This window comes from Dromiciops gliroides, chromosome 1, assembly GCF_019393635.1.
Source record: "Dromiciops gliroides isolate mDroGli1 chromosome 1, mDroGli1.pri, whole genome shotgun sequence".
In the NCBI taxonomy this organism is placed as follows: Eukaryota; Metazoa; Chordata; class Mammalia; order Microbiotheria; family Microbiotheriidae; genus Dromiciops; species Dromiciops gliroides.
Genome location: NC_057861.1, coordinates 68,770,034 through 68,791,843, shown reverse-complemented (window position 1 = coordinate 68,791,843; position 21,810 = coordinate 68,770,034). Strand labels below are relative to the sequence as shown.

The 21,810-nt window shown below is 50.7% G+C and overlaps 2 protein-coding genes across 9 annotated transcripts; one reads left to right on the top strand and one right to left on the bottom strand.

The window, feature by feature from the left end:
* The first annotated feature begins 6,307 nt into the window (after positions 1-6,307).
* On the top strand, positions 6,308-13,829 carry GPR108 (G protein-coupled receptor 108). The gene is given in 19 exon segments (XM_043970656.1): positions 6,308-6,472; positions 7,929-8,048; positions 8,341-8,391; positions 8,747-8,829; positions 8,981-9,072; positions 9,188-9,243; positions 9,915-9,983; positions 10,213-10,317; positions 10,408-10,541; positions 10,708-10,783; positions 11,013-11,086; positions 11,296-11,424; positions 11,700-11,782; positions 11,785-11,830; positions 12,341-12,446; positions 12,449-12,526; positions 13,037-13,120; positions 13,206-13,333; positions 13,465-13,829. Coding segments are annotated over 19 exon segments (1,725 nt in total). The 5' UTR covers positions 6,308-6,334; the 3' UTR covers positions 13,538-13,829.
* A 128-nt stretch (positions 13,830-13,957) lies between these two features.
* Positions 13,958-20,312, bottom strand: LOC122730947 (retinol dehydrogenase 8-like). 8 transcript variants are annotated; one of them, XM_043970618.1, is made up of 9 exons: positions 20,262-20,312; positions 19,694-19,791; positions 19,389-19,609; positions 17,982-18,171; positions 17,198-17,361; positions 15,865-16,044; positions 15,695-15,788; positions 14,844-15,027; positions 13,958-14,681 (listed from the first exon to the last, which is right to left on the bottom strand). In XM_043970618.1, exons 4-9 carry the CDS (start codon positions 18,074-18,076, stop codon positions 14,439-14,441), a joined length of 960 nt encoding a protein of 319 aa, XP_043826553.1. In that variant the 5' UTR covers positions 18,077-18,171; positions 19,389-19,609; positions 19,694-19,791; positions 20,262-20,312; the 3' UTR covers positions 13,958-14,438. The 8 variants fall into 8 exon arrangements, with proteins under 8 accessions (XP_043826553.1, XP_043826578.1, XP_043826561.1 ...); XM_043970643.1 differs by having other exon boundaries at positions 17,982-18,148; XM_043970626.1 differs by having other exon boundaries at positions 19,484-19,609.
* Between the last annotated feature and the right edge of the window lie 1,498 nt (positions 20,313-21,810).

Genomic DNA, 21,810 nt, shown 5'->3' with positions numbered 1-21,810 from the left:
TTCAGGCCTAGGGGAGGAGTTGGTTTCAGGAAGACATTTTCCCCAAGAGTGTCCCAAGCATTAACATTTCTATTGTTCTGTTTGGCAAATCACAAAATCTAAACTCAAACTATGTATCTTTGGTTTGGATTTGCCAGATTATTTTGTTTTCTGTTGTCTCAATATAAGGTAGAAGATCCTTGAGGAAGAGTAGGAATTCTGATTAATAGAAGGAATTCTGCCTGTGTGAACATCTTTCCAAACAGAAATACTTAATTTAATAAACTGTCTCTGAAAGATTTTGGCTTAACGTGCAGATTATAGTTTGTCTTCTATATAAAAACCACACATGTATAAAATTAACATATAAGCAGATACACATAAGCCGCAAAACAATTTGAAAAATGGAGAACCAGAGACATGTAATAATAACTGACACTAGTATTGGCATTATCAACGTATACAGTTATAGGGACCCAGAAAGTAAATCTGCTGAAGTGGTGATCCTACGGACAAGATATTCACAAGTCTTCCCCAAGAAAAGATGTTCTGGATGACTATGGGGGCTGTCAGAGATCCATGATGAAATGTTTGATCCAAAGGACATTGGATATGGGTTACTAAACTGCAAGGAGACACTGTTAATATTGATGTCTATTATTGTACCTCCTTTGGCTTTTATTTTCTGTTATCTGTATACTAAGTTCTCTCGGTTATATTGATGTTGTATAATTTTCCCCTCTGGATTAGTCCCTGATTTTAAATATTCTTACTATAGTTTTTACTGTGCTTGGTTAATGGTTCTGATCGCATTTTTTTTTACTGTTGTTTAAATCATAAAAGTATTTTATTATTTTCCAGTTACATGTAAAGATAGTTTTCAACATTTGTTTTCATAAGATTTTTAGTTCCAAATTTTTCTCCCTCCCATCCTCCTTTCCCTCCTCCCTCCCCAAGACAGAAAGCAATTTGATATTGGTTATATATGTACAATCACATTAAACATATTTCTGCATAAGTCATGTTGTGAAAGAAGACTGATCTCATTTTGTAATTGGAACTATCCTGTATCACCTCTGAGATGTAAATTGCCCAAGGTCCCTTGTTAGCTTTCTGTCTATTGACCTTTATCCTTGTGAAGTGTTTTTTTTCTCTTAGCCTTCAGAGACCCTTCCCAGGTAGTATCCATGGTAATGTTTTACCAGTGCACTCTCTGCGTACCCAGGACTCACCTTTGACCAAGAGCGGAGGATGTTAAGGGGCCCCCTGAACTTGTCTTCTCAAGCTGCCATATTTTCCAGACAGACTGGACCAGGAGTATGCAGGAGGCCCTGCACTTGTCAAGGATGAAGGGCTCCTGCCCACCAAGTGAAATAATTTATTGTTTGTATCTCCCTGTGTGTCCTTGGGAGTAAAGAGAGGCACTAGTCAGTCTGCACCAGACTGAGAAACTGTTTTGTGCCGCTGGGACCCTTGTAGATAATCGTCCTATCTTCTAGCAGTTCCCAAGGGGAAAGAATGCTGCTTTTGCCATTGCCTTGCTCCTTCTCTTCGGGACGGGATTGGTCCTTCCCTCCTCCTTACGATTTCCGCTTTTGCCTGTAACTTAAATACCAAGGCTTTCCCTGCACTGCAGGCCTCCTTGGTATAAGATGTCCCCACATGCAAATGCCTTTCTTTTGTAATAAATGCAGTTGCAATGCATGTCTCATGGACTTGTGATACTGTTTTTGGTTAACGAGAGAAAGGCTAGAGGTCTTTCTAATAATATGGGGGTGGGGAGGGGGAGGGAAGGGTATGTTGGTAAATGTTTAACAACTGCCTCTCCAGAGGAAAAAATATACCCATGACACACTTTTAAATTTAATCTGAACCATTAACATTTTCTCCATCACTTTCTCAAGTCTAGACAGTAAACAAAACAATAAATCAAGCCCTGATTTGTGGCACTGGCCAGATCTCTGAGGTATAAATGGTCTTGAGACTACCAAGACAATTTCCTCTTAAGAATCTATTGGGGTGGGGTGGGGGGGGACAGCTAGGTGGTGCAGTGAGAGCACTGGCCCTGGATTCAGGAGGACCTGAGTTCAAATCTGGCCTCAGACACTTGACACTTACTAGCTGTGTGACCCTGGGCAAGTCACTTAACCCCAATTGCCTCCCTATAAAAAAAAAGAATCTATGACTGTACTTACCCACTTACAAAGAAAAAACTGATGTTGATTGAACACAGACTGAAGCAGGCTATTTTTCATTTTTTCTTTTATTTAAGTTTTCTTCTACAAAATGACTCATATGGTAATGTTTTACATAATTGCACATGTATAACCCACATCTGATTGCTTACCGCCTCAGGGAGGGGAGAGGAGAGGGAGAGAAGGAGGGATTAAAATTTGGAACTCAAAACTATAAATAAAAATGTTTATTATTTTTAAAAAATAATCTATGCCTGGAAACCATTGCTATAAGATTAGGCCATGGAAAAATATCGACAGTAATATTTCAAGGTCAGTATAGCTGTGTGTCCAAAAATAAAGGACTTGCCAAGTACCACTTTGTCTTCCCCTTCCCCCATATACCTCAAAATATCCTTTATGTACCCTGAACCTTGACATGCAAATAGGCCTGCTGCAGGTGGCTACTAAGGTCAAGGTTTAAGGATCCCCCTCTTAGAAGGGTACTTTGGAGTATGACTCCCCTCCCTGGGAGCATGGTGCTCCCACCAAGGGACCAAGCCTTCCCACCTGAAAGGACCACTTGAATGGACCTGTGCCCCTGTGCTCCCCAATGTAGTGCCACACTTAGGTGAGTTACATATGTATATGTCTGACCTGTATACTGGGTCCCTCCTCTCCACACTTCCTTATCATTTATCAATAAAACATGAATATTAAGCTAGCCCCCATTGTTAGGACATATTCCCAGCAATCACATTCATTGAAAGGCTCATTTTTCCTTATGTCTCCAGGGGGCCCATGGGCCTTTCCTTAGATATAAACCTGGTCCCAGAACATAGACTTTCCCTTTTGGCAGCTGCAACTCCAATAAGAGGCTTGTGCACTTGTGACCCTGGCCCTAGACAGCAACAGTTAAAAGGGAAACCTCTATCCTCTCACAAGGGATTTCCTTATGCCAGAAGACTGTCACAAGACACCAAAAGAATCCAAATAAATGTAACAGAAGTATAAAGATCAAGTGGGCCTCAAATGAAGAGAGATTAGAAGATGCCTTCAACACAGCCCTTCATGAGGTTTGGAGGTCCACAGGTGTTCCACATTGCACATGATTTCAGACTTTTCCAATGGGTAACCCATGCCAATATAATTACCTATTGTGGGGATTTTTTTTCTCCCTAAAAAAATTATCTGCTTTCGAGGATGACTCTTGGTGAAAGGAAGGAGGAAGGATATACGGTATACTATGGTGTTGCAAGAAACAGAAAACATCAATAAAAATTTATTTTTTAAAAAAAGAAATACAGTAGGGAGGAAGGGGGTCTAGCAGTACCTTTTCTCAAATTATACTTCAAGCAACAATCATTTATATAATTTGGTACTGGTTAAAAAATGGAGAGGTCATTCAGTAGAACTAAGTATATTAAGTATATAATATATAGAAGGAATCAAAGAATTGCATAGTTTTTGACAAACCCCAAACAAATGAGTTTCAAAGGTTTTCTGATATTTATACTTTCCAAATAGGCACCATAAGTTTGTAGTGCTTTTCTCCTAATGTAGGCTTCATACTTCTTGTTTTTGTTTTTTGGGTTTTTTTGGCAGGGCAATAAGGGTTAAGTGACTTGCCCAGGGTCACACAGCTAGTAAGTGTCAAATGTCTAAGGTCACATTTGAACTCAGGTCCTCCTGAATCCAGGGCTAGTGTTTTATCCACTGTGCCACCTAGCTACCTCAAGGCTTCACACTTCTTAATAACATCTACAGTCATCTGGAAACACTAAAAACAACTTCTTCCTAGCTCCAGGGTTCTCTCGACCCAAAAGCCCAAAGTCACCATAGAATATCTTTTTGTTCATATATGGCTTGGATAGCACCAACTACTTCCTGGTATCATATATGGGATCAATTAAATTAAAGCATCTTTTGACATACACATACGTCAAATGGTGGTCTCTAGTTTAGGGTGGGAAGGATGGAGGAAGACAGTTCAGAACTTAAAATGTAACCAAAAAAAAATTATAAAACAAATTATAAAACAAAATCAGAGGGTTGCTGTCCAACCAAACTTGAGATTTAGCTCTACACACATGGAATCTCTCTGTGGCTGCCTACTTCAAAGCCAAGAACTCAGTTTATGTATGGAGTAAAGTCTCACTGTCAGGCAGTCTTCATCCTCTCTTGGCACAGTAAAGCCATCTAGGGTAGCATCCACATGCAGGACAGAGGATTTGCCCAGATTTGCCTAATCCAACACTGGTGCCCAAGTAAGGCAATTGACCAAGTCTTGAAAACCCTTTTCATCTTTACCAGTCCAATGGGCCCCACCTAGATTCATAAGGTTCAAGGCAGGCTGACCATTCTTGCCCTTCTGCTGCTGCTTCTTCTCTTCAACTATATATTCACTAAAGAGACCTTTCATTGATTTTGCAAAAGCAGCACAATTCTTCACAAATTTGCTATAATATAGTGAAAAAATCCTAGAAAAATCCTTAATTCTAGAAAGCAAGACTAGGACTTGAGAGGCAGAAGCTTCCTCCTCCAGAAAAGTCTTCAAACAAAGGCTAGAAAACCTTCATTGTCAACTGTGTTGCAGAGAGAATCCTTTTTTTAGTTACTCCAGCGTTCTACAGGGGTCAGGGGGGAATGAGGGGGTGGAAAGATACTGAGAGAGTGATGGACTGTGTTTGGTTTGAATTAGATGGTATTGTTGGTGTAATTCAGTCATTTCCAACTCTTGTGACCCCTTTAGGGATTTTCTTGGCAAAGATACTGATGTAGTTTAGCCATTTCCTTCTTCAGCTTGACAGATGAGGAAACGGAGGCAAACAGGGTAGAGTAACTTGCCTGGGGTCACACAGCTAGTAAATGTCTGAGGCCAGATTTGAATTCAGGAAGATGAGTCTTCCTGACTCCAGGCACGGTACTCTATCTACTGCCCCTTGAAATTAGATGACCTGGGTTCAAGTCCTCTTTCTTCTAGTTATTGGCTAGACCTGGATTCGAATCGTCTTTCTGCATAATGACAAGCAGATAATGAATAGGCACAGTGAATAAGCACAGGACCTGGAATCAGCTGAATTCAATAAACATATATACACCTACTATGTGCTAGGCACTTTGCTAAAGCAGTTTAATCCCGCTTCAAACACTTAATAGCTATGAGACCCTGGACAAGTCACTTTGCTTCTGTCTCTGTTTTCTCATCTGTAATATGGGAATAAAAAGCACCAACCTCCCAGAGTCATCGGGATGGTGGGATATATTCGTAAAGCGCTTTGCAAACAAAGCGCTCTATAAATTCTATTTTTAGCTGTGTGACGTTGGAGACCCTTGTGACAACCTCTCTAAAAAAATGAGGGGTGAGGGGGTGGACTAGAAAAAGGTGCCTGAGGGAGCAGCTAGGTGGCACAGTGGATAAAGCACCGGCCCTGGATTCAGGAGTACCTGAGTTCAAATCTGGCCTCGGACACTTGACACTTACTAGCTGTGTGACCCTGGGCAAGTCACTTAACCCCCATTGCCCCGCAAAAAACAAAAAAAAACAAAAACAAAAGAGAAAAAGAAAAAGGTGCCTGAGGCGCTTACTTACCAGTCCTACAATTTAGGACTGGGGACAAGAGGGGACTATGAGAAGGTTAGGGGTTGAAGCCTGATCAGTCCCACAGGGCTGGGCGTGCCTGGCTCTCAACCACAATCCCCAAGCCGGGAGAACGAGGAATAAACATTCCGATTTACGCCACCTGGTTTGTTTCTCCGTGCGTTATGGGAAATGTAGTCTTACTGCATTCCCAGACCTTTCTCGGGTGCTGTCATCCGAGAAGCTGCATTCTGGGAATTGTAGTCCTGCTTCTTTCTGTCAGTTGGGGTGATCAGGGATTTCTTCCGTACCCTACCGAACCGGACACATTGCAATTGGCTCATCCGCTTATCTGTCAGGCACACCCGATGGAGTCTCACCTCCTATTGGGTATAACCAAGGGGTCGGACGAGAGTGTTCAACTCTTCGATTTGCTTTGACTGCTGTCCGTCAGGTGCCAAGTTGTTCAGGTCCTGGATGGGAATTGGCTCTTTGACCACCTCTAGGAGGCAGGGTTTGCCCTCGCGCGCTTTGATTGGCTGCGTTGTGGGCGGATCCCAGAGTGCCGGGGGCGTTGTCGGAGGCGGTGGCGGCTCCAGCGATGGCCGAGGACCGGAGGAGGGGGCTCAGCGATGGGACCCGAGCAGAGCGGGTGCTGTCGCCACTGCCGCTACCGCTGCTGTTAGGGCTGCTGCTGCTGGACGGTTGCTCGGGGAGGATCCACAAGCTGGTGCTGACGGTGAGGTCGCGGGCGATGCAGGGCGCGGGGGAGGGGGCGGGGAGGGGGGGGGGAAGGTTTTCCTGAGGCCTCCCCCGGCTCTGGTGGACTCGTCCAACCCCCCTCCTTTTCTTCCGATGGAGCGGTCCAGCGGCCCCCACCACCACCCTCCACCCCAGACCTCCTCCCCACCTCCTGTCCTAATGGAGTCGTCTGGCCAGAACCCACCGCCGTCGACCCCTTTCCCGCCCATATGGGACTGTCCATCTTCCTCCTCCTCCTCCTTCTCCTCCTTCCAGCTCCTCGTTTCCCCCGCCAATTTCCTGGTTTTCACGGGCGGGGTTATTTCCTCCTCCTGGCTCCTCCTCTCTTGTGCGTGTACGGTCATCACCTCCCCCACCCCTAGAATGCAAAACACGAATCACTTTGCCACCCGAGGATCTCCTAGCGCTTAGTCGGCATGGATACGACTGCCCTTAGGGAAGGGTCTGTGACCTAGGGCTTTCTAGTCGTGGCGCTTCGAGCCAACTGGTTTTCCTTTCTGGTTGTTCCCTCACCCGTAAAGTGGGCACAGTGACCTACCTTGCTGTGATGAAGAAAACAGCTTTGTGACCTTTCCTGGGGGTGGGGAGAGGGGTCAGTTCTCGAGATTGCATCTTCATTCTTAGCAGCCCGGGGAGGAAATGCCTTCCCTTGATGCAGATAACTAAGAGAATTGCCCGGGGACCCAGAAAGGTTGCGTCTTGCCCATGGGGTGGGGTGCGAAAGAGATCTTTGGGTTGATCCACCGGTGGTTCTTAACCTGTGGTCCCTGAACTTGTTTTCCTAAATATTTTGATAATTGTTCCAATAAATTGGTTTCTTTTGTAGTACTAAGTATTTTATTTTATGCGTTTAAAATCATGATCCTGAGAAGGGGTCCAGCAGGCCAAAGGGGTCCGTGACCCCGGGTTTAAGAACCCCTACCTGATGCATGGAAATCTTGGGTGGATAGCTATGTGTGGCTATCTTGATGCAGAAGCCTGGCGCTTTTTGCATTGTTTATGTTGGTTCTGAGTTGAGGGAGGGAGAGAACCTTGGGATGGAATGGAACCTTGGGTTGAGGAATGGAAATCTGGCATCTGCTCTGGTCATCCTTGCCCCAGGAAACAGCCCCTCACCAGGCCCCCCTGCTAGGAAGTTAGAACCAATCTACGGGGTCTCTCCCTAGAATCTCGGGTAGGCTCTTCCTGTGGAGTTGAGTGAATTGGGAGTTTTGGTCTATGACTGGGACCCAGGGGTCCAGGGATCTTGCCCAGTCTGCTCTCCCTTCTTTCCTCCGTGCCCCTGAAAAGTTTCCCACTGGATTCTGGGTCTGGGTGTTGGTCTAAGGAGTGGAGGTCAAATGAGAGGAAGGTTTGCATCAGGGGCACTGGGTATATTGGGCCTTGGGGGTGCTCTCAGCTCCAGCCATTTAGAGAGTTGGGCTCTCTCTTAGGGGGAAAAACGGGCCGACATCCAGCTCAACAGCTTTGGCTTTTTTACCAATGGCTCCCTGGAAGTGGAACTCAGCCTCCTCCGTCTCAATCTGGGGAGCCCGGAAGAACAGTCACAGTTGGTAAGGACAGAGACTTTGGGAAGGTAGGGAAGGGGAGAGGAGACAGCCCGGGCTTTAGTTTTAGAGCTTGAAGGGACTCCCTCATCCGGAGCCCAGAAAGGTAGAAGACAGGACCCTGGAGCTGGGGGGAGAAGGTACACCCCCTGCATCAGGATGAAAAGCCCAATGAGGAGGCTGGATTTGAAGGACAGAAGTGGGGGGAACCTAAATCTGGGAGCTCTTGGAGGGAAGGAAGGAGAGGAAGGGGGAGGACCCCTCTGGGGTCCCCAGATGACTCTTCTTTTTACCCTAGGTGGGCTTTAGCCTATCCCGAGCTCGAACTGGAAGCATCCGATCCTATTCTGTGAGTCCCTGCCTGCCTGACTGAGGAGGGGTGGGCAGCATCTGCTTTCCGTACATTTAACGTAGAACCTGCCAATGTTTCTTTCCCACCATCTAAATGAGTTGATGATTATCACTGGAGGAAGGGGCCTTTTGCCAATGTTTCTTCCTTCTAGGTGTTTGTCTTTGCCCCCACTGTCATAACCCTCCCCTGCTTGGTGACAGGGAAGCAGGAGGGGGAAGTATGTATGTGTGTGTATACACCTGCCTGTATGGGGAATGAGAGACCTGGGCCAGGAGGAGGCACCTCTGGCTGAGCCCAGGCATTAGCCTGGCATCCTACCCATCCTGTCTTTCTCCTCCCGCCCCCCCCCCAGGCCCCAGAGCCCTATACCTGTGCCCTCAAACACAATGGGAGCAACTTAATGGCCACCTTCCTCATCGACCTCAAGGGCAAACAGTGAGTTTTATCCTATTTGGGACTAGAGGTTCAGAGACTGGAAATTATCCATGCAAACTCCTGTTTAACAAATGGGGAAAGTGAGGCCCAGAGAGGGGGAGGTGGCAGCTCCAGATAACCCGGGTTCCAACCTTCCCTGTCCTGATTGTAGGGTGCAGGTATCTCAGTTTGGGGAACAAAAGAAACTCCAGATTTCTCCAGGGCTTCTCCAGGAACGGGTGTCCCTGCCCAGTGCAGACAATGGTGAGTTCCAGTGGGAGCCTTGTCTACCTGTCGCCTTCGTCTGTCCCCCATTACCTCGCCCCCCACTTCTGACCCTTCACCCTCATTGGTCTACAGGCCTGTACTTGCTTTGCAGGGACCAGTGCAGCCAACCAGGAGGATGGGGCATCTCCCCTCTCTTTGGGGAGCCAGGTAAGGAGCATTTTGGGAGTGTCATGAAGCTGGCACTGACTGGTGCCCCTTCAGGCAGAGTGCACACTGGGAAAAGACCAGAGCATTGACCATAGGCAGTGCCCAGGCTGGTTGGAGGAGGCGAGAGTCACATGTGGTAGGAGAGGCATGGACAGCAAGGTCAGTGCCATCTCTCACCGTTTCTAGTTTAAGGAGCTTCGTCCTCCGCAGCCACATGAGAGAACAATAGCATGAGGGTTAGCACCCCCATTTTGCAGAGGAGAAAACCAAAACTCAGAGAGGGGAAGAGGGATCCCACAGAGCCAGGGCTTTCTCACCACAACACAGGCAGGGTTAGGGGAACTCCGAGAGGGCTGGGCTGGCCAAGAAGACTTCCTGGAAGAAAGCATTTGAGTTGGCCCTTGTTCTGCCCATCAGCAAGCACTTATTAAGTGTCGACTGTGTGCCAGGCACTGGGAATACAAGTACAAAGAGTGAAATAATTCCTATTTACAGATGGGATGAGGGCAGGGAGTGACAAGAGACTGGCTTGGGGTGGGGGGGGGGAGAGTTAAGAATCCTGGAGGGGAAGGCAGGAAAGGCTGTTTGGAGCAATAAACATCCAGATGGAGGGCCTCGACTGCCAAGATGAGTAGACTAAGGGCCCTGACGCTGGGCTCATTTTTCCATAGGACCCCAGCCATAAGGAGTCGGGGCTGGTCCTGAGCTTGGGTTACAACAATGACTCCTACAACTTCAGCGTGAGTAGCCTCCTGGTGCCAGGGCCCTTCCCTTCTCCCCGGCCCTGTTTCCTCTGCCACAGTGTCTGATCCTCAGCCCCATTGAGCTGCATCTTTCCCCATCCCAGCATGGAAGCCTTGGGGCTTGCCTAGAAGGCCAGCCCTCTGCCTCTGGGAAAGAGGGAGGGAGGCCGGGCTCCTTGGGGCCCTTGGAGGCAGGAGGCCTGACAGCTGCTCTCTCCCCTACCAGTTCCACGTGGTGATTGGCTCCCCAGCTGAGGAAGGACTTTACAACCTCAACTTTCACAACTGCTACAATGCCGTCCCTGGGCACGAGCGGCCCTTTGACATCACGGTGAGGGGCCTTCCCCCGGGAGGTGGCAGAGTCAGAAGCACAGGCCCCAGCCTGGCCTGGCCTGCCCTTTATCTGGATTTCTTCATCTAGATAATGATTCGAGAGAAGAACCCAGGGGGCTTCCTGTCTGCCACCGAGATTCCCCTCTTCAAGCTCTACCTGATCATGTCGGCATGTTTCCTGGGGGCCGGAGTCTTATGGGTTTCTGTTCTCTGCAAGCACAAGTAACAGTCCCGCTCACCCCGCACTGGGAGCCCTTGCCCCTCTTGTACAGATGTGGAAGCCCCTAGTCCCTGGCATCCCCCCAGACCCAGACTTCTCTCCCTCCCGAGTCCCAAGGGGTTTCCCCAGCCTCTCCCTCTTCTGAGCATGCCCTCCTCCTCCTCCCAGATACAATGTCTTCAAGATCCACTGGCTGATGGCGGCCCTGGCCTTCACCAAGAGCACATCCCTCCTCTTTCACAGTGTGAGCTCCCAGCTGGGGCAAGGTGGGGAAGGGGCAAGGGGGACAATTGGGCCAGAGACCCTTGCAAGTCGGATTTCCTGGCCCTTTTGTGGTGACAGTGAGCATCGTCCATCCTGGGAGCCTCAGATGGCAGACCCTGACCCTTTACAGAACCGTCACCCTATAGGCACAGGCACCTGGCCTCCCCATCCCCCATCCACTCTGCCCGTGCCTGGGCTTCTTTCTCTAGATCAACTACTACTTCATCAACAGCCAGGGCCGTCCCATCGAGGGCCTTGCCGTCACTGACTACATCACCCACCTGTGAGTGAGGGCCCACCCTTCCCTGGCCCATTCCAGATTGCTTGTCCTTGAAATCCAGGGCAGGGGAGGGGAAGGGAAAAGAGGGGTCACAAAGGGATGGGGAGGCTTTTTCCCATTCCCTGGGCCAGAGCACAGAACTTCTCACATTCCAGCTATTCTCTCTTCCAACTATCGACCCCCTCTCGTCCCCCCTCCTCTCTCCATCACAGGCTGAAGGGTGCCCTCCTCTTCATCACCATTGCTCTCATTGGCTCTGGCTGGGCCTTTGTCAAGTATGTCCTGTCTGACAAGGAGAAGAAGCTTTTTGGGGTTGTCATTCCCTTGCAGGTAACTGCTCTGTACTGACCCTGGATCTTCTAGATGGGGCCTTGCCCCCACAATAGATGGATCATCTCCTCCCCAGGTAGGGAACACTTGGACTTGTAGCTGGACCTAGGGTTCAGATCTCATCTCTGGTCCTTGAGCAAGACCTTTCCGCAGTTTCCCCATTTGTGAAACAAGGGGGTATCTTGGGTACCTTTCAGCTTTGCCCTCAGACCTGCCCTGGGGGTAGAGGGGGGAGATGCCAGAGTGTGAGGGTAGGTCAAGGGGTCACCTGCCCAACTCTGCCCAGGGTCCTGGCCAATGTGGCCTACATCATCATTGAGTCCACTGAGGAGGGGACCAGCGATTATGCCCTGTGGAAGGAGATTCTGTTCCTGTTGACCTCATCTGCTGCGGGGCTATCCTCTTCCCGGTCGTATGGTAAGGACCGGGCCATACCCCTGCCCCTTCCTCCTTTCCAGCTTCCAGACCTGATCCCCTCCTAGCAGGAGCCTTGGGAACTGGGAGCCTTCCTTAGTGGCCACGACATTGAGGCTGGACCCTCTGGCCTGGAGCAAGCCCCCTCCTCTCTGAGGGCCTCGGCTGGTCCAATTTTCTCCTCTGATGTCTGATTTCACCTCCAGCTCCGGGGTCTCTGATCCTGGGTCGAGTCAGGCAGGGGTGCTTCCTGAGAGCTGGGCTTGGCATGGCAGATGTTGGCGGTGGGGGAGTGGGGGGGCCCAGCATGGAGGCATGGCTGCTGTTGTTTCCTCCTGGGCCCTTGGGCTTTAGTCCTCCATTCATCCAGCAGTGGGGCTTTGACTAGCTGAGTCTGGGAGAGCCTTTGATCCTGGGATTTTTGGAGGGTGGCTGGAAGCCCTCTGGGCCAGAGGAGGCCCTGTCTCTACCCACAGTCCTCACTGAGCATGGGTCTTTTCCCTTCCTTGGCAGGTCCATCCGCCATCTCCAGGAGGCATCAGGCACTGATGGAAGGGTGAGTGCCCCATTCTGTGCTCCAGAATTGTGTCCCCCACCCCACCACCCCCATTCTCCTTCTGGTCCCTGACGTCCTTCTCTCCCCTCTCAGTGGCAGTGAACTTGGCAAAGCTCAAGTTGTTCCGGCATTACTACGTCATGGTAGGGCCAAGAAGGGCTGGGGCCTGCCTAGGGGAGGCGGGAGGGGGATCAAGACCTCCTGGGCTGTCTCCCTTCTGTTCTCCCTAGAACCCCCATCCCTGCAGATGTCCCAATATGTCTTTCAGTCATCCCCTTGAGAATCGATCCTGCCTCTCCATTACTGTTCCCAGACCTGAGTCTGTCTGTCTCCTACCCCAGGAGCTGTCTGTTTGCCTGTTCAGCCATTCTCTGGGAGCTGGCCCCTATTTGTCCATCATACTCCTAGAAGGCTGCGCATTAGTTCACCCATGTCCCTGGAACTGCCCGTTTGTCCACCCACGCCCCTGGAAGCTGCCTCTGTTTGTTCATCCATGCCCCTGTGAACTGCCCATTTTGCCTGTCCACCCATGCCCCTGGGAACTGCCCCTGTTTATCCATCTGTGCCCCTGGGAGCTGCCCCTGTTTTCCACCCATGCCCCTGGGAGCTGCCTCATCTACCCTCATCTTTCTCCCTGGGGTAATCACCTCTAGACGGTGTGCTACATCTACTTCAGTCGAATCGTAGCTGTCCTGCTCCGGGTCAGCGTGCCCTTTCAGTGGCAGTGGCTGCATGAGGTGAGTGGGGCCAGAGAGCAGATGCTGCCTGGGGCACCCTGGGCCTGGGAGGCTGATCACTGACTCCCCTCTCCCTTCCTCCCAGCTGCTGGTGGAGCTCTCTACCCTGGTGTTCTTCGTCCTCACCGGCTACAAGTTCCGCCCAGCATCCAACAATCCCTACCTGCAGCTGCCACAGGAAGATGACGAGGAAGATGTACAGATGGACCAAGTGTGAGCAGACTGGCAGGGAGGCAGGGAGGGCGGAACACTGACCCAGAGACTCCCAGGAGTTATCAGCTGCAGTGGAGGGGCCTGTTGCTCAACCCCTGAACCCCTATCTCTGTATCCTCTTCCCTTAATAGGATGACAGAGTCTGGGCTCCGGGAAGGCTTGTCCAAGGTCAACAAAACAGCCACCAGCAGAGAGGCGCTCTGAGACCCTGCATACCCTGTTGTTAGGGGACCTCTGAGGCACAAACCATCCACGGCCCGCATTCTGGGGCCTCTCCACTCCTCCCTGTTCTCCTCCCAGGACAAGGCCCCCAGCAGGGAGAAAGAACTCGGTTTGGGAAATGGGGGAATCCCCCCTTGGTTTGAAGGGCAATGCCTCGCTATCACTGCCCCTGGTGAGTGGGGGGGTCAGCCTTGGATGGTCCCCCCAGCCCAACACACGCGCGCACACACACACACACACACACACACACACACACACACACACTCTCCTACTGTATAATAATCAGTCTGTTTTGCTAAGTGGTTGGTGTAAGTCTGCCTTCCTTTGCTCAGGCCCACTCCTCCCCCCAGGACTCAGGCCAGTGCTCCATAAGGCAATGCAGAATTGAAAGGTGAATTCCAGACATGCATATTTATTAGAAGGGGGAAGGTAGTCACCTCCCTCAGGGCCTCTCTAGGCAATGAAGACCTTGCTCAAGAAGGCCTAGATCCACCTAGGCTTGTGCTTGTGCAGGCTATGGGCAAGCCCCTGCCTCCATGCTGGTAACATCCCAGTGTCTAGGGTCATTGAAGGCAAGCTCCTGGCCCTTTGGGAAGAACTTGGGGCTGGGGGACAGGGGGGAAACAGACAAAGAGGCTTAAGAAAATGTGCCATCATCTGCAGTAGGAATTGGGGGTAGGACCAGCCAACCTGCCTTGCACACTAAAAATTCCCAAGGCTCTAGGGCATCTAGCAACCTAGGAAGAGGAGAAGGTGGGCAGGTCTTAGGACCTTAAGACCTCGTTCTACCACAAACACACCATAGTCAATGCCAGCGTGGGGTCCCTGTGGGGCTGTTGGAAGAAGGTAGATGGGGGAGGGGGTCGAAGCTAAGGGCTGGGAGTCAGGGGGGTGCTGGAGGCCTGGGCAGAGGGCCCAGGTCGCGCCGCTTCCTCCATTGTAGCATCTTGAGGAGGCTGAGGCTGGCCCGGAAGAGCCGGTCATGCTGGAAGACTAGCTGATGGAAAGCACTGAGGGGCAGCTGGCCTGACGGGTCTGCATGTTTCAGGGTGGTCAGTGGTGTGTACACGCTGTTGGTCTGGCAGCGGAATGGAGGGCTGGATGCCCCAATCACTTGCACTGCATGCTGGGAGAGACAGCAGAGCACCACTTGGGGCTGACTCTCCAGCAGGAGTGATGATGCCCAGTCACCCCAAGGGACAAATTCCAGGATCTGAGGAAAAGTGAAGGGGGCACCTGGGTTTTTCCTGGGAGCTGGCCAGGCTCTGGGGGTCCGGGGAAAGGTTACCTCTGCCACCTCCTCTGGGGTCTGGCCCAAGGCAGAGAAGACATCTTTTGAGTAGGCCATGTAGAAACCTTGGAAGATGTCCCGAGTTTCAGCATCCACCTTGGAGAAGTCCAGGGAGGCTACTTCTTCATACAGTTTCTTCTCAAACTCTGTCACCACCGGACCTGGCTCTAGAAGGCTGATGCTGGGAGTTGAGGGAACACAGGCTCCAGCCTCCTGGCTGCCACCTAGGGGGCCTGGGACATCCCCCCCCCCAGCTCCTAGCTCCACCCCCTGGGGAACAGATCCATGAAATGAGGGAGTGGGATGTGTGTGTGACCCCAGAACGGGATGAGGCACATTGGCTCCTGTGGCACCGTGACCCACGTGTAGACCACTTCAGAGAGCTGACAGAGCACTTTGCCATCTGTTACAGTGGTCCTGGCACCACTGGATGGGACACAAAGTGGGCATTACTAGTCCTCATTCTTTAGATGAGCCAGATGAAGCTCAGAGGTCTCACAACTAAATGGGAAAACCAGGAATGGAACCTAGGTCCTGACTCCAGATCCAGGGTAGACAGTGTTAATGGGATGAACCCCAGGTTTGGTCTGGATTTGTCCAGGGTGGCACAGTCAGTGTTACCTATGAAGGTGATGTGGTAACTTCACTATAGGTATCGTTTCACTTTCAGCCTCACTTTCCTCATCTGTAAATAAGACACTAATACATGGAATCCGTGCCTCATTGGGTTGGTGTGAGGAAAGCCCCTGGCAACCCTGAGGTGAAGACAAGGCATTTGTAAGCCCAGGTCTCCAACTGCTCTGCTTTGCTCCCACCCTTCCTCACACATCCTGGACCCCATGACTCACTTTACCCCAAACTTGAGGGCCTGGAGGGCGAGGCTTTCACAGAACCCCTCCACGGCAAACTTGGAAGCACAGTACACATCATTGAAAAGGAGTCCTGTGGGGTAGAAGAACAGGAGAGGCTTGAGCCCTCTGTCCCTCCCTACCCTGACTTCCTAGGGCTCTGGACTCACCCTGTTGACCCAGGATGCTGCTTGTGACCACAATATGCCCCTGGCGGCGCCGCTTCATGCTGGGGAACACTTCCTGGACGAGCCGCACCAGCCCCAGGAAGTTGGTGTCTAGTACCCGCTGTATGGTTGCCATGCTGTGACATTCCAGGGGGCCAATCAGACCTACCCCTGCATTGCTCACTGCCAATAGGGAGAGGGGGGAAGAGAGAAGGCTCAGGGTTAGGGATCGCAGAGGTCTTGTCCAAAGCTGTACCCGAGCAGGAATGCCCCTCATGGATGCCATCCTAACCCGGTGGTCATCCAGTGACTAGGGTGCTCACTCCCAAGGTAGAACATTCTCCCAGTGAGCTCTACATGTTAGGAAGTTTCTTCCTTATGTTCAGTTGAAACTTGCCTCTCCACAACTCACCCCTCTCACCCCTACCCCCACCCCAATACACATCCATCATCTGGAGCTAGACTGAACAAGAACCCTCTTCCCCATGACAACTTGAAATACTTTAAGACAGTTACAATAATTTGATTCCATTAACTAAGAAGCTGGGGAAACTTCCAGAGGGCGTGGCCAAGACAGGAAAGAGCCCCTAGGGCAAGAGTTCCTAACTTTATTTGTGTCAAGGAGTCCTAGAGCAGTCAGTCTAGTGAAGTGTAAGGACCCCTTCTTAGACTAATGTTTCCAAGTACATAAAATAAAACACAAGATTCCAAAGGAAATCCATCTCATTGAAATATAGTTTTGGTTCTAGCTCATGTCATTCCAGGACCACTTAAAGGAATGAGAAATGTTCTAAAGAAGATAAGATTTAGAAGGGATCAACAGCTGTCTTCAAGTATTTGAAGGCCTGAAACAGGGAAGAGGGCCTAGCTTTATTCTGCTGGGCCCCAGAGGACAGAACTAGGAGCCACAGGTGGAGGTTACAACAATCCAGTTTTATGTTTGTTTTCTGGAACTATTTCCTGATGATTCTAGCATTCCCAAGTAGAAGGGGCTGTCTTGGGATCTTCAAGAAAAGACTGGATGACCATATGCTATGTGGCAGAAGGGGTTTTAGGTCAGGTAAAGGTTAGAGAAGATAGTTTCTGAGGTTCTTTTTTGACCTCAAGAATCTATAAGCAAGTCCTATCTCTCTGACACGTTAACTGTGTCTTCCCCCCACCTCGCAAGAATCCCCCCACCAAAGCTGGAGACAGATGTCCTTACTAAAGGCTGTTCTCGCCAAATCTGCCCAACACACCCAAGCTCAGGCTCCAAGACTGGGCCTCCTTTGCTTTGGACTCTCAAGACTACCTTCTCATGCCTCATTCTAGGAGGCCTCAGGGGGCAAGAACTCACCCAGAATGTCCACCCTTTGGTCCGGCATGGCAGCCACACACTGACGAACTGAGTCTTCACAGGTGACATCCAAGGGCCGGATCTGAAGCGTCTTCTCCAGCGTCTCCCCAGCCTTCTCCTCCAGGGGTCCTTTCTTTGCCATGTCCCGCATGGTGGCAATCACTGGGGGATTGGAGGGGAACAGAAATTCCCCACCAAGGCCCAGACCAGCATCTGCCCCCAAGTCTCGTAACACAAATTACCCAAACTCAAATGTTAAAGTCTCCCCCTCCTCTCACATATACCCCAATCCTCCCATGGCTAAGCTTTTTTTTTTTTCTTTTGGTGGGGCAATTGGGGTTAAGTGTCTTGCCCAGGGTCACACAGCTAGTAAGTTTTAAGTATCTGATGATGGATTTGAACTCAGGTCCTCCTGAATCCAGGGCCAGTGCTCTATGGCTAAGCTTTTCACAACACAAAATGTCAGAGTGGGAAGGGAGCTTGAGAGGTCGTGGAGATTGGAGATCGATATTATTTTACATATGGGAACCTAAAGCTATCACAGTGCTATTCCCCCCTGAAGAGCTGGGACACCCCCCCAAAGTTCTGAGCACCTTTCTGCTTCTGATGGGGGGTAGCAGATGTAAGCCAGGTAGTCCAAGAAGGGCCGAGTCTGGGAGGGTAGTGATGCCATCCTAAGCCCTCCTCTCTAGCCTCACAACCAGTGCTCCCTAACCTAGATGTAGGTGTGAGGAAAAGCAGGGAGGGGAGATAGAGAGGTCCTGAGAAGAGAGCCCAGCTCACCTTGAACCTCTTCAGCTCATCCTTGGCCAGCCGTACGGCCAGGGCCAGGCCGATGCCAGAAGAGCAGCCGGTGATCAGCACATTCTTATAGGCCATTGCTGTCTTGGGTAAGACAGGCAATGCCAAGTCATAGAAGCCTAGAACTCAGAGCATCCCAGCTGAAGGGTCCCTTAGAACACAGAACATCAGAGCTGGGAGGGATCTCAGAAAATGGAGACAAGACAGGGAACACAGAATGTCAGAACTGGCGAAGAGCTTAGATTAGGTCACCCTCATAGTATCACACCATGAGTATGGGTTCTAAGGTTGACAAAGTGTCCCCCACACATGGATGCAGATACATACTGAGGATCATACATGGATGCTGTAACAGCTGCACTAAGACTTTTGGGACACCCTGTGGCTTAAGCCCTTAAGAGGCCATCCAGTCTAACCCACTCCTTTTACATCTACGGAAACTGAGGCACAAAGATGTTAATGGGATTTTGCAAAAATGGCCAAGCATTTCATTTTGCCAAATGGGGGAAGTTGGGTCCCAGAGAGGTGAAGGCATTCACACAAATTCAGTTGCAAAGCCGGGACTTTTTTCACTGTTTCCCCTCCCCCTACCCTACCGTGCCCCCCACCCCACCCTCACCCCAAACACACACAGACTCCTAAGAAAAACAGCTTTGCCTTCCCTGCTCCTTACGGGAGGGACCTCCCAGTAAGACCTGGCCCTTGCTTCCTACTCACCCCCCCCACCCACCCCCCACTCCAGGACTCTCCCTCCGACTCAGCTGGGCCCCAGGATGCTGGGAGCCAGGGGACAGGGAGGTAGAATATCAGACAGGTGTGTTCGAGGGGGGAGGGGTGACAGGCGCGTGCCTGGTTTCCCAGATGAATGGCAATGGAGGGTGATGTCCTCAGGATTAAAGGCCAGGGACTGGACCTAGATGTGCTCACTGGGAGTCCCTCAAGCTTGGGGCTTGGGCGGAGGTTACGTTCCCCCCAAGACCGTGCATTCGGGCAGAAAAGGATGATTCGGAACCATGCCCTGTACCTCCCCACTCCTTCCACCGCCCCTCCACTCAGCCCCTGCCTGGGGCCGGAGACCCGGCCGGCTCCTGCAGCTATTCCGGGCAAGGCTTAGGTCCTGGATTTAGGGCTTAAAAGGGCATGGTTGGGGGTGGGGGAATGGGGGGATGGGAAGTGGGTGGCGGGTTGGGAAGTGAGGGGGGGGGTGATGGATCATGGAGGGAGAGACCCTTCCAAGACCCCAGCCCCTTGGGCTAAGGTGTGAGGACAACCAGGATCTGGGGGATTCGGGGCGGTCCCCAGGCAAGGGGGGAGGGGCTGGGGGCTGTTCCCGCCCCCGCCCCCCCTCATTCCCCAAATCCAGCGATATTTAAAGGGCCAGGCAACCAACCCGGCGACTCTTAGCACTGGCTCACCCCGGCGCCTCCCCAGTCCGTCCGTCCCACTGCCCCGCGATGGCGATGGCCGCAGCCCTGGCCCAGGTACCTGCTGCACCTCGGCCGCTGTCCAAGCTCGAGCTCCAGCTCGCTTGGCTCCGGCCCCGCCCACTCCCGGCCCGAGGCAGGCCGGGTCTTGTAGTCCCGGAGCCGGCACCGCCTCCAGGACGCCCTCCTGGAAAGACAGTTCTAGAATGTCACGGCTGGAACCCCGGAATTAAAGGATGGGAATGCCCGTTCGGAACTGGAAGGGACCTACCTTTCATTTTTTTTTTTTCAGACGAGTAAATTGAAGGCCAGAGGCAGTGACTTGGTTTAGTGAGTCCGTTGCAGAGCTAGGCCCCCTCAGGCCTGATCCTGTGGGGTTGTTTTGTTTGTTTGTTGCTTTTTCGCTAGAGGGCGAGTCGAATCCCTTATTTTACAAATGGGGAAATTGAGGCCAAGTGGGAAAAAGAGGCTTTCCCAAGGTTATAAATAAAGTTAATGGCAGAGCCTGGAATCCTGTGGGATAGAGGGAACACTTGGATTTTTCTCCCCCCTCCTCCCCCCTTCTCTTTCCTCCCCCCTCCTCCCCCTCCCCCTCTTCCCCCTTCTCTTTCCTCCCCCTCCTCTCTCTCCCCCTCCCCCTTCTCCTCCTCCCCCTCCCCTCTACCCCTCCCCCCTCCTCATCGGGAGTCTGAAGACCAGGATCAGACAGTCTGGAGCTCTCTAGGGTTGAAATCTGCCCCAATCACTCAGCTGTAGCCACCTTCCCTAGGAGTGTGGGCTACCTAGCCTGGTGACCACGGGCTCTAGGGTTGATAGTAAAAGAAGCAACCCCAGGGTACCAGATTTAGCCAAAGAATGCTTCCTCTCCACTGATGGCTGGGCTGCAGCCCTGGTGAGCTCCTCTCGAGCCAGACCTCCATTCTAGTCTATGCCAGAAAGAAAGAAGGGGACTAGGGTAACTCTGGAGACATCCACACCCACACTCTGCCTAGCATAGCTACCCTATCCAAGACTGTGTGGGTCTGAAACCTTAGCCTCCAACACTGTGTTTCCTTTTTCCTCTTATCAGCTAGAGAAGACAATGAGTACAAAACAAAGGCATTTAGTAAGACAGAAGATAGTTTATTTTTTAACCTCTAGAGAAGGATGGTCTCAGTCCTCTGTTAACAAATAACTATCTAATGGTAGGGCTAGGTTTTTCTCAAGCTTCCTCTCTGGTTGAGTATGCAAATAAATTTAAGCCAGTGTGTGTGTGGGGGGAATGGACACGAAGGTGAATGGGATGGATAGAGTATAAGGACCGGAGTCAGGAGGAGCTGAGCTCAAACCAGCCTCAGACACTTACTATAGCTAGATGACCCTGGAGAAGGCACTTCTGTTGGCCTGTTTCCTCATCTGTAAAATGAGCTGGAGAAGGAAATGGCAAACCACTCTAGTATCTCTGCCAAGAAAACCCCAAGTGGGGTCACAAAGAGTCAAGACTGAGAAAGGATTGTTATTATTTGTCCTCCGTTCTGGAAGAGAACCATGACATTGGGGTGATGTCATGACATTGGAGTGAATTGGATTTAAGTGGGGGATGGCCTCACTCTCTCCTTCAGAGCCATCTGGGTCCAGTAGCAAGATGGGGGACTGGAGAAGCCTTGATCTAGACCAACCCTTCATTTTATAGATGAAAAAAAGAGACCCAAAGAGGTTCACCAGATCATAGATTTAGAACTAGAAGGTATCTCAGAAGCCATTAAGCCTAACTTATAGCTGAGGAAACTGAGGCTCAGAAAAGTTAAACGATTTAAAGTCAAGAGTGATGGAGGTGGGATTCAAATCATGGCCTTTTTGGTCTTCAAATCCAGGCCCTTTCCTGCACCATTTTGGCTATTATCTCACCCAGTATCAAGGAAGAGAGTGGAGTGCAAAGGTCATTGATGATTGAACAAGGAATTTAGAATTTGTTCCATATTTAATGCCTCCTTTTGGTCATTCTCCCCTTCAACTCATGAATTGTGTTTCCTTAGAGGAACAAACAAACCACCTTCAAGGTACTGTGTGTCTAGACTCCCAAAACTATAGTTGTTAACACCCCCCCCACCCCAATGTGTTCCTCTAGAAATAGTCAGACAGAAAACACAGAAGATCACAATTAGTTCAAAGAAAACGCATTTACTGAAGTGGCATAGTGAGAATCATAACATCTCCTTTCTAAGTCCTTGATACACTCTACTATAACATATAAATCACAGAGAAGGGAACAACAAATAGAGAGGCATTCACATAGGGAAAGCAAATGACCAAGGTCATTCTAAGTCCTTTAGGACTAAAATCCCTTTGGGACAAAACAATAACAACAACATTTTCAGGATAAGCATTATTTCTGCCCCCCCCCAACTC

What these genes read in the sequence shown, in the direction of transcription:
- LOC122730947 (XM_043970618.1), bottom strand. Translation starts at nt 18,076, where the DNA reads ATGGCCTATAAGAATGTGCTGATCACCGGCTGCTCTTCTGGCATCGGC. An exon ending in CCAAAGGGTGGACATTCTGG is followed by an intron (nt 16,045 to 17,197) that starts GTGAGTTCTTGC and finishes CCCTATTGGCAG; the next exon opens with TGAGCAATGCAGGGGTAGGT. An exon ending in CCCCAGAGGAGGTGGCAGAG is followed by an intron (nt 14,682 to 14,843) that starts GTAACCTTTCCC and finishes TGTCTCTCCCAG; the next exon opens with CATGCAGTGCAAGTGATTGG.